Source organism: Carassius gibelio, chromosome A12, assembly GCF_023724105.1.
Source record: "Carassius gibelio isolate Cgi1373 ecotype wild population from Czech Republic chromosome A12, carGib1.2-hapl.c, whole genome shotgun sequence".
NCBI classification, from domain to species: Eukaryota; Metazoa; Chordata; class Actinopteri; order Cypriniformes; family Cyprinidae; genus Carassius; species Carassius gibelio.
In genome coordinates, this window is record NC_068382.1 from 2,466,534 (window position 1) to 2,480,847 (window position 14,314).

Sequence of the window (14,314 nt, forward strand, 5' to 3'; positions counted from 1 at the left end):
CACCATTTAAAGGCAGCAGATGCATAAATACACTTTTGTTTACTCCATGTAGTTCTAAGAGCCGAGGTACATCAAATACATCAAGGTAATTGCGCAAAGGTCTCTCTCACACACACACACACACACAATATAACATGCTGTTATACTCCATATAGCTTCATATACTAGTCAGAAACTAAGCTTTTTTTGCACAGGCCTATCTAAAGGTTTAATGGTCCAACCTAGTGATCAACTGTAAAAATTACAAATGTTACCTCTTCCCAACAGGGAAAACCACCAACAATCAAGAATCCCACACACACACAAACACTATAATTTGCTGTTATACTCCATATAACTCCACATACAAGCCAGAATCTAGGCCTTTTTTTTTTGCACAGGTCTATCTAAAGGGTTAATGGTCCCACCTAGTGATCAACTGTAAAAATAAAAAAATTTACCTCTTCCCAAAAGGGAAAACCACAAACAATCAAGAATGCATGATTATATGGTGTCATGGCTTTGCAATCAAAAAATGTATTTATAATGGAAGTCAATGGGGCAAAAACAGCCAAGTACAGTAAATGAGGGAGAAAAAATAAAAATCTAATGCTGCACAAAAACTAAAAATGCATCAAAGCCAATGTTACTATTAATCTTTGACATTCCCAAGACTGTTATAAAAAGTAAAAAACAAATCCAGCCACAATTACTTTTATATTGAAAATAAGTCATTTTGTGTTTTTTTTCCGCCAAATCAGTGACATCATTTATGAACTTGGCAATCAAAGAGTTAAAATCTTGGATTTTTAAAAAAACATTTGGTAGTTTTGATCAGGACTGAAGTTGATTAAAAGATTTATGCAACAAAAAAAAATATGAAAAAAAAAAAAATGAACCTGATACATTTTCACAGCAGTTTAATTGAGTGGATGTTTTCATCCCGAACATAACTTAAGGGTAGTGAATTTGAACAATGCACAAGGGTTAAGAAAAAATTAAAAAATTTTAAGTTGTTATATGCATTCAAATAATTAGACATTCTAAAGAAGAATGTGGTAACAATAAAAAATATGGTGAGAAAAAATAAAACATTTCATAGGGCCCTAAACATGTATTTTTTGTTAAACTTTTATTAAATTGATGTAAAAAAAAAAAAAAAAAAAAAAAACATTTATTATTACTACTACTACTACTAGTAGTACGGTTCAGTAGTTTTTTTTTTTTTTTTTTTTTTTTTTTGTTAATAAAGCACTATTTTAGTTTTTGTTCAATATCCGTTTTAAAAACTATCAGTTAATTAGACAGTATCGGACAGTGTGGTCCAACCTAGCTATTGGTATCGGCAAAAATCGGTCGACCTCTAATTATTACATTTGGATACATTTGAGGCCATGTGACAGAAAAAAATACAGTTTCTGTTCTGGATTTTATACCATTTAATTATTTTAGCCTATTTAAAGGCATTCACTTAAAACAAATGTAGCTACAATAATCAAAACTTTCTCATCTGATCAGAAAAGAAAGACAACTAGCAATTTCAAAGTTTAAGATCTATATTAGCAATCTAACAACAATTATTCAAATTATAATTACATGATTAATTTGAAATGTTCTTGGCCTACAGAATAATAATGCTAAATCAGAAAAGTCTTGTCACATCTAGTTTGAACAGTCAGAATCATATAGGTTATAGATTGATAAATAGAGTATGAAAAATAACTATATTTGCAGCATTGCTGTTTTCTGGGGCCTGTACCATGATGGTAGCTGAACAAATTCAGAGTTACAGGATTAGTTTTGAGTTGACAAAACCAAACCTCTCCAATCTGGCTTTGTTGGTACCATGATGCTGTTCGTCAACTTTCTTTGTCAATTCAGGCTTTGATCCTGAGTTTGTGGAGCGCGTTCACTTGAATGCGTGACATCACTGGCGAAAAGCCAATCTTGCAATACAAAGCAAGTTTGATTTACTTCTCGTGAGAGACCTAGCGAGATTGAAAACTAAAAGTTAAAGGTTTTGCTAAAGGTTGAGAGATCATGACAAATTTAAATGTCATATGAAAAATGACGGAGGACTAATAAAATAAATGATCTTGCTCCATCAGTGTAGTCACAAGTGGAACTTGTTAACTTAGTTTATACATTTGAAAATATATAGTGATAGAGACTTGAACATGTAAATTCAGATTTGTAATTTTTTAAATAGTTCAATCTTTTGATACTACAGCTTATTTATATTACATGATCTGTATACATTAATATTTATTTAAAATAATTTTAAAAAACTGTTAAACTAAAATTGCTTGCGTGTAAGAGATAAATAATCATATGAATCACAATAATTATATAAATCAAAAAATGACTATTATCATTAAAGCCAGACTTCAATTTTTATTTATTTTTTTTAACCATAAGTGACCTTTAATTTGGAGCAAGATAAACTGGAGTGACTTTGTGTCAGACATATGTCACTTCTCTCACATCTGATTGGTTCACCTTCAGTTTGAGATCTTGAATCCAGAACATAACCTGCCCCGGAGCAGGTTAGCCGTGCAGCGTAAGATACCATGGCAACGAACACCGATTAAAGCCGAGCTACTTTCATAGTACCTAAAACCCAGGGTTGGCGGCAACTAAGCTGAAACATAGCTGGCTAGCCACCTAATCCAGCTTCATGGTACAGGCCCCAGGTGTGTTCGATTGTTTGTTGTTGTGGTTAAAATAACGGTGTCATCTGCAGCTCTAGAACTTGGCACCAGCATACATCCGGAGAAAGAGAGACAGCACACGGAGCTGAAAGGACTCGAATAAAGCCCATTTGGATTTTGATAAAAATATTAGAGGACAACCCTAAACGCTTGTTATGTGATCCACTGCACTGTTTTTACGCACTGCTTATTTAAAATGGTGCTGTGTTATCCCTTTCAGTCCAGATGGTGTCTTTCAAGTCAAGTCTGGAGTCAAGTCAAGTAACCTTTATTTATATAGCGCTTTAAACAAAAAAGATAGCGTCAAAGCAACTGAACAACATTAATTAGAAAAACAGGGTGTCAATAATGCAAAATGACAGTAAAAAGCAGTTCATCGTTGAATTCAGTGATTTCATCATCTCAGTTCAGTTTAAATAGTATCTGTGCAATCATTTGCAATCAAGTCAACAATATCGCTGTAAATGAGTTTACCCCAACTAAGCAAGCCAGAGGCGACAAGCAGCAAGGAACCAAAACTCCATCGATGACAGAATGGAGAAAAAACCTTGGGAGAAACCAGGCTCAGTGGAGTCATTTCAGGTTGAGTCTGAGCCAAGCCTGAAGTCAATAAAAATTTGACTCAAGTCACCGTATACCACTTAATTGCCCATATCTGGGTTATGAAGAACAAGGTAAAATACTTTATAATTATATTTATAATTAAGGTAAAATACTTTATAATTATTTTTTTTTTTTTTGCCAAAATAAGCCATTTAAAACTACTGATATGCTTATCATTGTTTTTCAGTATACCATAGAAACGTGGAAAATTATCGACAAATACTGAAGCAGCAAACTTTGCAAAACAACATTTTTGTCACTGCTTAAACTTTTGGCCATGACTGCATATGTATATCAGGGCTCGACATTAAAGGGGGGGTGAAATGCTATTTCATGCATACAGATTTTTTTACACTGTTAAAGAGTTGGATTCCCATGCTAAACATGGACAAAGTTTCAAAAATTAAGTTGTACGTTTGAAGGAGTATTTCTGTTCCAAAAATACTCCTTTCGGTTTGTCACAAGTTTCGGAAAGTTTTTTTCGAGTATGGCTCTGTGTGACGTTAGATGGAGCGGAATTTCCTTATATGGGTCCTAAGGGCACTTCTGCCGGAAAAGCGCACGCTCCTGTATAGCAGAGCACTGAGAGCACAACAGACATTCACTGATCAGAGCGAGAGCGTCGCGAAATGTCATAAAAGAAGTGTGTTTTTGGTTGCCAGGGCAAGACAACCCTGCATAGATTACCAAAAAAAAAAAACAGCATTAAGGGACCAGTGGATGGAGTTTATTTTTACAGAGCATCAACGGAGTTGTGCAAGTGTTTGTGTTTGTTCCCTGCATTTCGAAGATGCTTGTTTTACAAACAAGGCCCAGTTTGACGCCGGATTTGCACATCGTTTACTTCTTAAGGATAATGCAGTCCCAACGAAAAAGGGTCACGATCGTGTGTTGGAACCGCATGCAGTGAGTAAAACTGCTTCAAATATCTCTGTGTTGTTAACTTAGCTATCGGCGCGTAAGCACATCAAGTAAACAACATGCGATGTTGTTATCAAACTGCACGAGTAAAACTGCTTCAAATATCTCTGTGTTGTTAACTTAGCTATCGGCGCGTAAGCACATCAAGTAAACAACATGCGATGTTGTCATCAAACTGCACTTTCCACATGTACAGCTTAAAAAAAAAAAAAACAAAAAAAAGACGACAAAGAAAGTGGAACTTAGTCATTTTCCAAAACCGCTAAGCAAATATATACAGTTTCAGTACATACCACATAGAGACTGATTGCTGATGCTGCTCTTGTTCAATTTCAGCCTCTGGATCTGATTCTGGATCATAAATATACGCTGAATCTGACTGTTAGCCGTGGTTTGTTTTGGTTGGTTTTGTCCTCACGGTGTCACAGCTTCCAGACGCGCTCAACGCAAAAGCCTACTGGCGCTCGTGATTCTTTAGCTCCGCCCACACGTCACGCCTCCAGCCACTCCTGTTTTTCCGGGAAAAATCGGTACAGACTATCTTTCTCTTATGAATATAATAAAACTAAAGACTTTTTGGAGTAATGAAGGATGCAGTACTACTCTATAGATACTCAATATTAACAGGATATTGAGTGAAAACGAGCATTTCACCCCCCCCCTTTAAATATGAAATTAAACCACCAGTAGGTGGTGGCAAGTCTTAATGAGTGAATCATTGTTTCAACAGATTCCTTCAAACTGCTGATTCATTCAATAAATGAAACAAGTAACCGTTTTTATAAATGGCTCACTGAATCATTGACTCATTCAAAAATTAATCAATTAGTAACAAAAGACTGTTGTGAGTTGCTCTGAGATGCGGGAGTGTGCTGCTGTGGCTTTGCTTAGAACTATTTTTATTAGTGAAATGGAGCAAAAACAATCCTATCTGTCTAAAATTTAAGTCAGTTAAAATTACTTATTTATTTAACTAAAGTTGTATAAAATCAATATCACATTTGCAATCGAGCTTAAAGTCAGGAAAACATCACTCCTGGTCAGGTCTGGACTGGGACAAAAAAAGGGCCCTGGCATTTTTGCTCAGACCGGCCCACCACAATCCGTCGGACATAACCAACCAGTACACCATCTTTGCGGTCCTTGTAGATATGCATATCTACAGTTCCATTCCCAAAAAACCCTAAAAAGCTGAGAACTAAGTGCGATGGACCAGTGTACTCACTCTCTCTTGACTGACTCCCTGGTGATCAAAGGTGCTCTCCTCCACTGCTAACTCAACCTGGCTTGACTATACATAAGGACAGAGAGAGAGATGATTACAATTATTTGGAAGAGTTATTAAAAGTACACTTAGTAAGGATCGATTTTGGTTATATAGTCCTGTATTCTTGAAGAGCAGGATTTCAAGATGGACAATGTGCTCCATGTTAAAAAACTAGTTAATCATTTAGAACCCAATAGAATGTGGATTTAGAATACTGCTAATTCTAAAAATAAATGTTTTTTTGTTTTTTTTCAATGAACCAGACAGCAGAAAAACTAGTTTACAATTGCAAGTATAGGCTACCGGTACTTTGGTTTAAAGAGCACAAAACCCTCTTTAATATGACACCAAACAACATTTACCTCTCATTGTTGAGATACTTCCCATCAAAAAAAAGAAAAACAAACTATACTACCAAATTACATATAATAATATATATTATATTCATATTATTCAATCACCGTTAATATTGCATATTAATGATATTGGAAATTCATTAAAAACATCTACTTCATTGAATATACAGCTAAACAAAAATAAACAGCTTTCAAAATGCAAGACCGGTTTTAATCCCCAAATATCAAGCGTTAGCTACCTCTTCCAATGCGTAACTCGTCGTGGGCGCTTTGACACAGGCAATCTGAGTAATAATTAAAATAATCAAATAGCATCATTTTAAGCTTTTCTAGAGATGGGCCGTATGGACATTATGGGTTTTATATGGTTAACATTAGAATAGTCAGCCGAAGTTGCAATTGAATAAGTTAACGCTGCTAACCTAGCTACAAAAACAATGCAAAATAGCTTAAGCGGTGTTATTTGACTTTAGCTGACTGAGTGGCTAGTGCAGTGGGTGACAATCTGACAGACTTTATAATAGCGACAACGATTTTGTTGTCTTATTATAATATTCATTAATTAAGGTAACGTTAAATCATCACACTATTCTCCTGCACCCGCCCTGATTAACACTCCCTCTCTGTTAATCATGTAGCTACCATGCTTACCTTTTCTATTACACTCTTCTGCTCACTCTGTCCCTCCTTGACTTCACTATCAGACACCTGCTCCTCTGCCTGGGTGCCGCCGGTGCTGCAATGGCTAGTCACCTCCATGTGCTATGTTCACATGTTTTTGCAAAATGTCGTCAGGTACTGTAGGCTTGGAAACTGAAGCTACAGCCCTAAACATGTTGGTTATTTTTGCACAGGTTGAGGCATCAACCTCTAGAATTTTTATTTTTTTGGCCCGCAACTTCTCTGCAACCCCTTTGCGCTTTTGTTTCTCCATCCTAAGTCCAGATTTCGGTCTCTGAGCCACTGCACTGACTGCATCTGGCCCAAGAAACAGAGGGTGAGGGGTGGAGCCTGTGATTGGGCCAGCCAGTAAAATTCTCTTTCACTTGCCCCTTAACAAAATCCACTTGTCCACAAACGCTAATGTTGAGCCCAGTATATAATATATATATATATATATATGTGTGTGTGTGTGTGTGTGTGTGTGTGTGGTTATAATGTCAGATTCAGGATGTTATTATGTGCAGGCATCATTGTTTGTTACCAAAGCAACCACTGCATCCGCACCACTTCTTGTTTGTATGGAAGAGCATCTGTACACATAAGAGCCAACAAGATCACAAAGCAGTCTTGCTGGTGTGATACACTCACCTCAGGAAAACGGCTGCCCTCACTGCTTTCTGACTGTTTATTGGCTGTCACAGTCAATAATGGAGCTGCAAAAAAAAAAAAAAAAAAGATGAGTCAAATGTTTTATTTGATTAGCTCCAGCTGTCTCTGTTTGTGGAAAGAGACCAGTTTAAAGTTGTGATGAGCTGTATGGCCATACCTGTGAGCTCATGGAAAGTCATTCTGTCTAAGACGTTGAAGGATGTGTCGAGCTTCAGTGGCTGACTGCAGCGCTGACACACAAAACTCACCTGCATGGTGTTGCTAGAAAACTTCAAACCCTCCATGTTTCTGTAGGGAGCATAATACACATACCATTAAAATAGCTTTAAGGATATGTACCTAGTTAGTTATGTGTTCATAATATATATATATATATATATATATATATATATATATATATATATATATATATATATATATATATATATATATATATTATATACACACACACACACACAGGGCTCAACATTAGCACTTGTGTACAAGTGGATTTTGTTAAGGGGCAAGTGAAAGAGAATTTTACTTTTTAATTTTAAATACATGTAACAATTCAGGGGAAGAAGGAGGCGGGAACCGGCAGATAAACATAATAACTTAATAAAATAAAGACAAAACAATGCTGCAGCCCCTTACGGACGACTGCCGTGCACAAACAAAATCAAAACATAAAATAAATCCAGGCCTGGGTCCCGTTTTCACTAAGGAGGTTCAACCAACTCTGAGTTGACTTACCCTGAGATGGGAAACTCTTTTGGTTACAGAACAGCTGAAATGAGTTGGTTTAATCAACTCTAAATTGACTGACTCTGAGTTAAGCACGTGCACCACAACTTAAAAAAGCCATTATCAATGGAGCGTCAATATTACGATTCACCATGGCAACAGCTCCCACCAAAAAGCCGTCTGCATACTTCCGACTCAATACAAATGTAATTCTTCTCAGTGTTATAATACCACAGGTGAAAACTGGCAGAAGGTTAGATTAATAAACTAATAGCTAATCATTTTATGGAATCTCATGGGTAAAAAATATATATAAAAACATAATATTAATAGTAATATTTTAAGTGCATTTGTCTTATTTTACAAATGATCTGCCAATAGAGTAAGAAAAATACGGCAGTGGCTATTTACACTAAGTGGAATTAACATACTTTCTTAGTGATAGATCCTATTTACAGTAGGCTAAGTGCAAGTAGCTCTAGATGCTATTTACAGAAAAAAATGTGCAGTGAAAATCGTGATATATTCTATTTACCATGTAAAAGTAGCAGTTCTTTGCAACAGGCTAAGTGTAAATAATTATAAGATGCTAGTTATACTTTATACTGGCAGATACATTTGCACCTCAGTATTGTTTTACATTAAAAGGATGCAATAATAACAGATTGTAAATGATTATATTTATTACAATTACAAATAGTTCGGCAAAAGCTGGACTCTAACCCAATCAATCACGTTACAAGCTAGTTTTCCGTGCCCAAAACATTATTGCCTACACCATTGAAGCTGTTATTCATGTGTCGTATTTAACCTTCGATGTCGATGAAGGGCGGAGCTACAGTAGATTTGCACTTAGTAATAGAAACTCAGAATAATCTTGTTTTCCATTTGCATAAAGATTATTTTTATTACCACACTGGTATATCATTTTACTTAAGTAAAAAACACTTAATTTAGATCCCCCTCAGGAAACAAGATTAAGTATCTTATAAAATTTTCTTATATAGAAAATCAATCTTTATTTAATTCTTTTATATTTGTACTTCTGGGGGGGCACTTAGTAAGAAGAGCATTTTTCCAGCGTGCATTAATGTGTTTAAAAAGGGTGAGGAGACCGAAAGAAAATCTGTGTTTCCTGAAGAAAACCTGCTCCTGACCAGGGGCCCGTTCTTCGTACGTCGCTTATTACATCCGAGATCAAATGACGCATCCAAGATGATATCATCGTGCTAATCATGTTCCGGCTAATTGGGTTCTTCGAACACACATGTTGTGTATGATTAGTATCGCTGGATTGAGTTATCTGAGATAATTGCGTGTTCATGTGTTGGCTTAAAAGGGGATATGTATCGATACTCGAAACAATGATGAGCAGTGCAGCGATTGGCTGGTGGCAAGACGGCAATGTAATGACGTCATATAATTTAAAATGACACCCGACGAAAAACTTGACAAATTTCTGGACTTTTATAGGGAAACAGCCAAGCAAACAAAACTACATAAATGTTATAATAGATACATGAAACAGATAATAGATACATGTTTTTATTTTATTATAATTTTTTTTATGATTCCCAATTATTTAGATTTGCAAGTTATAATAGTTGTGCAGTCTTTACATTTTTATTTCAATGTAGAAATTATCTATTCATTTCATTTTATATTTGGACAGATTTGTCACGTAACAGCATTTATGAAGGTTTCTTAAGGGTCAATATCATGTTATCTGCATCTCCTGAGCTCCATCAAGCCACTCTTATAATAGCAGTCATCACTCAAAATAATGCACGACTCTATTATCTGTATAGCATGTGTGTAAGACTCTAATACAATTATGAAGTAATAATTTTATGACATAAATATTTTAGTGAGTAAAACTGGCTGTCTATGGTAGGCTGTTATGGACTACACAGCATTTTTATATTATTTTTAAATAATTTTTTTAATGATTATTATTTTAAATTATTATCCCTGGATCAGTTCGATACTCTTGTAATAAAGTAGCGGTGGTAGCAGACATTTTTTAAGTATCAGTTCTGGTTGAAAAGAAGCGATCTAATCCTGTTTACATGAAATAAGCCTGCTCCCAAGCAGGTTTAAGCTTACGGACCTGTTGCTATGACATCAACTCCGGGATGAGCTTCGAAGAAGCGTCAACATTTAAATCCAGCTAACTGAGTTAGCGAGGTACGAAGAACAGGCCCCAGGTTAGATTCATAGAGTAAGTTACCATAGTAACTAACTCTGAGTATAAGTTGCCTCTCTTTCAGAAACAGGCTCGACTTACCCTGCTTTCTCGGGTTTAACAAACCTCCCATTCTGAAACAGAAAACCTAGAGTTTCATCTCATTTTAGGGTTAACATACTCAGAGTTTTCACTTAACCTCCTTTGTGAAATGGGCCCTTGGTCCTCTCCCATCCTTCACTGTCGTCGCTCCTCTTTTGTATCCTTCCATCTCCTTCGTGGGACTCGCTTCATTCCCACGGCCACGCCCCACTCATCCCACAGCCCAAAAATTAGGGCTGTCGATTTAAAATGTTTTTAATGCATTTAACGCACACACCTTGCCCCAGACCTGCGTAGGTCATCTTATATTTCAAGTAGGTGACTGGTGATGAACATTATTTAGGGAAACAACTCTGTGTGATGTAGCCTATAGAATCCAGTTAAAATATTTATACCATATGATTTAGTTGCAGTATCAATGCTGTTTTTATCCAAAACAGCTTGAGAGCAAATGTTATACTGATTTTATGCAGTTCAGGAAGTTAATATTGTATCATATTTTTGACACAATATTGTCTGTTTTTGCTCAGTTTTTCCAATGACAATATTACCCATAAAGCAATATTACCCATAAAGCAGAACTGTTGTGCATCTGTGAGCAAAACACAGCAGTGACTCATTTCTAAATGAATCCGCATTCTGAAGAAATTGCTCGTCGAGGTCATCGATGACATCGACGCAAAATATGCGCATCGATTCGTCGACCTGTTTTTATTTCTCTAAAATACGTTTGCAAAACGTTTACCTTATGTGCGCTGAATATACCGGATCAACATTCTGTCCAACGTTATATAACCAATCAAGGGGGTTTTCTGCATTGATCTTTTTTTTTGGTAGAATAGAATGACTGCTACGCCTGACAAGGGCGTATACGAGAGAGAGCCCCGGCTACGCGCGCGCACTCACAGTCTTCAAACAACACGAGCACTTCTTGCTCTCTCTCTCTCTCTCCCTTGTGCATATTAATCAAAATCATTAAACACGATAGAAAAAGGGCGAAACACCAAAGTTTAATGCGCGCTCGCGCACTTACAGTCTTCAAACTACACGAGCACTGTCTTGCTCTCTCTCTCTCCCTCGTGCATATTAACCAAAATCATTAGACACGATAGAAAAAGGGCAGAACGCCAAAGTTTCACGTGCGCTCGCACACTTACAGTCTTCAAACTACACTAGCGCTGTCTTGCTCTCTCTCTCTCCCTCGTGCATATTAACCAAAATCATTAGACACGATAGAAAAAGGGCAGAACGCCAAATTTTCACGTGGAGCATTCGGTGATTTTTTTTTTCTCCATGACAGGCTGCCGGCTCCCACTGTTAATTTTTATTTATTTATTTATTGGAAAAGCACTCTCTGTATTAGCTTAAAGCCCTCAAGTTTACATTGGTTACTGTATTCTTTCAATTGCTCTAAACAAGTATTTTGGGTGACCTTTGTTATTGAATGCTAGACTTCAAGTTGTTGTTATTTTCATCTGAAAGAAGAACTTTTTATCAGTAAGCTAGGCCCTATGTGTTCAGTAAGCTTGTTTCAGTAAGCTATGTGTTTTCAAGGCTTCAAGGTTTTATTGAGTGCTATATCTCTATACAAGTGCAAAGTAATGTATTCTTAGTCTTTTATTTTGTAATTTTTAGAGCAATAAACATATATTGCAATGTTAAGGAATTCATGTTTTTTTTCATTCAGATATGTAAAACAACATGTATAAATTGTTAGTAGTCAATTAATGGGGAGATAATCAAAATCGAATCGGTCTGAAAAAATGAATCGTTAGATTAATCGATGCATCGAAAACATAATCGCTAGATTAATCGTTTAAAAAAATAATCGTTTATCCCAGCCCTAGAACCAATGATTCAATTGCCCATCCATAAAGAGAGCCATTTACTTAATTCCTAAATAAATCAGTCGTAAGAATAATATGAATAAAGGAATGACTTTTAAGACATTTCTACAACCATCTACAGGCAGTTTTTGTTTTTCAATTATTGCATAATTTTGTAAAAAATAATACTATGAGCCAAAAAAAAGCTCATGTTACTCATCTCTTCATCAGGTTACACTGGCTATCAGTAGCTGCACACATCAAAATCAAAGGAATTGATGCTTGCCTACGAGACCACCACTGGCGCGGCACCAATATACCTAAACTCACTAGTTCAAAATGATGTGCACTCCAGAGCTTGCGCTCTGCAAGTGAATGGCGCCTTGTGTTGCCATCCCAAAGAGGTTCAAAATCACTCTCACTGACTTCTTCCTGGCCTGTGCCCAGCTGGTGGGATGACCTCCCAATCTCAATTCAAACAGCTGAGTCTTCAGTCACTTTCAAAAAACATCTAAAAGACACATATTTATCGCCAGCACTTGACCAACTAATACTAGCACTTATATTTCTATTCTATTCTCTAAAAATAAAAATAAAATAAAAATCATAGCTCCGTGAACTGCGCTATACTGAGACTTGTCGTGGAACTTGTATACTGTTGTTGTTCTCTTGTTGGTCTGATTGCTTCTATTGTTCTCATTTGTTTCTATTATATATATATATATATATAACACATCTCATATTTATCTTTATTTGATTTGTTCATGAGAAATACTGTATTGTTTAGAATTGAATAGAAGTCCTGACCATAACCTTGTAAAAAAAATTCTCTTCTGTTTCTACCTCTGAAATATTTTGATTGTCCATTGAATTTTTTTTTCTTCCTGTATCCCAACTCTTGCTTTAAGATAAGGATTTACCTTTATTTTTTATTTTTTTAATAATTGAGACATACGATTGAGACATACACACATCCAAGATGTTTCTAACGTTTTTCCCCATATAGTAATGCTAAATCTTTACATTGTCAAATAATTTTCTATTATGTCTAAATTTATTTCGAGCTATTTTAAAATCATTTCAATTATCTTACATATATTTAAAGTACTTATTAAAATTAACCATGGTTTTACCAAAAATAAAAAATAAAAACATGGTAACTATAGTTAAACCATGGTAAGCACTAATCAACCATTGTTTTGCTACATTAACCATAGTATTAGTTGTAAAACTGTGGTTATACAAAAGGTAATCAATATGGAAAAAAATTAAAAAAAAATAAAAATAAAAGACTTTTACTAGCATAAAACCATGGTTAATTTTCATATAATAATTTTCGAGAATGTTGCACAAAAATGTATTGCTTCGATACATAAATATACAAGTGCTTATTTCATAGCAATTCAAACGGCATTACAAATAACTTTAACAAATATTACATTTATTCGGGTATTTTCATGGTTGAAATCTAGATTACTAAAGTTCTATGTCGTATTCTGACTTAATTTATCAAAGTTTGCCTTGTCAGTAACGTTAGCTCCATTCACTATCTGTAACAAAAATGTATAGCTTTCAAGATCTCAATAAAGTTCAAAATATATAGCTAAGGATATAGATTCTTACCTGCCTCCAAGCAAAAACAACATCTCATATGGTTAAATTCATAGAAGAAACAATTATTCGATATTATTATATTTAAAAAGTACCTTTCAATCGACGTCTCCTTACGGTATCAGTGCGCTTCCTGTTTACTACTGGCACGGGAAATTACGTATGTGGTGTTCCATTTCTTCTTCTTCTTCTTCTTCTTCTTCTTCTGAATTTTTATGGCGGTTGGCAAACCAGCTTATGGTGCATTACCGCCACCTACCAAACTGGAGTGTGGAGCTCAGACAAGCAAGGAAATGAAACAAAAAAAAAAAAAAAAAAACTAAATTATCCCGTATAACCCTATGTCTTTAATAAATTTAATAATGGCTCTATACTTCTTCCATTGCTCAAAATTACATTCCAAAAAGCTTTGTATATTGTAAGTGTTAATGTCCAATTTTTCCATTTCTTGAATAAGCAATATTCCTTCCTTTTCGTACAGTTGACATGAAAATAAAATATGCTCTATTGTCTCTGATTCATCACAATTTCTACATTTACCTGTTGCATGCTTTCCTATTTTAAAAAGGGAATGATTTAGTCCAGAATGTCCAATTCTAAGACGTGAAATGATAATATCTTCCTTCCTGTTCTTATATACACTTCTTCCATTTCCTACAAGTTGTTGGATGCTATTAAGATGTCTGCCCTTGCTATCA

General features: G+C 35.4%; 1 protein-coding gene across 3 annotated transcripts in view; it reads right to left on the minus strand.

Moving 5' to 3' along the window:
* The window catches only part of becn1 (beclin 1, autophagy related), a 190,227-nt gene extending 176,404 nt beyond the window's left edge, over window positions 1-13,823 (minus strand). The window contains exons 1-4 of one of the 3 annotated variants that reach the window (XM_052612180.1): window positions 13,712-13,823; window positions 7,327-7,457; window positions 7,149-7,213; window positions 5,440-5,505 (exon numbers count right to left, since the gene is read on the minus strand). In XM_052612180.1, coding sequence (XP_052468140.1) covers window positions 5,440-5,505; window positions 7,149-7,213; window positions 7,327-7,453 — 258 coding nt within the window. In that variant the 5' untranslated portion in view covers window positions 7,454-7,457; window positions 13,712-13,823. Of the gene's footprint in view, window positions 1-5,439; window positions 5,506-6,488; window positions 6,924-7,148; window positions 7,214-7,326; window positions 7,458-13,711 lie in introns of those variants that run through there. The other 2 variants (XM_052612181.1, XM_052612182.1) reach the window with 2 other exon arrangements.
* Window positions 13,824-14,314: the final 491 nt, after the last annotated feature.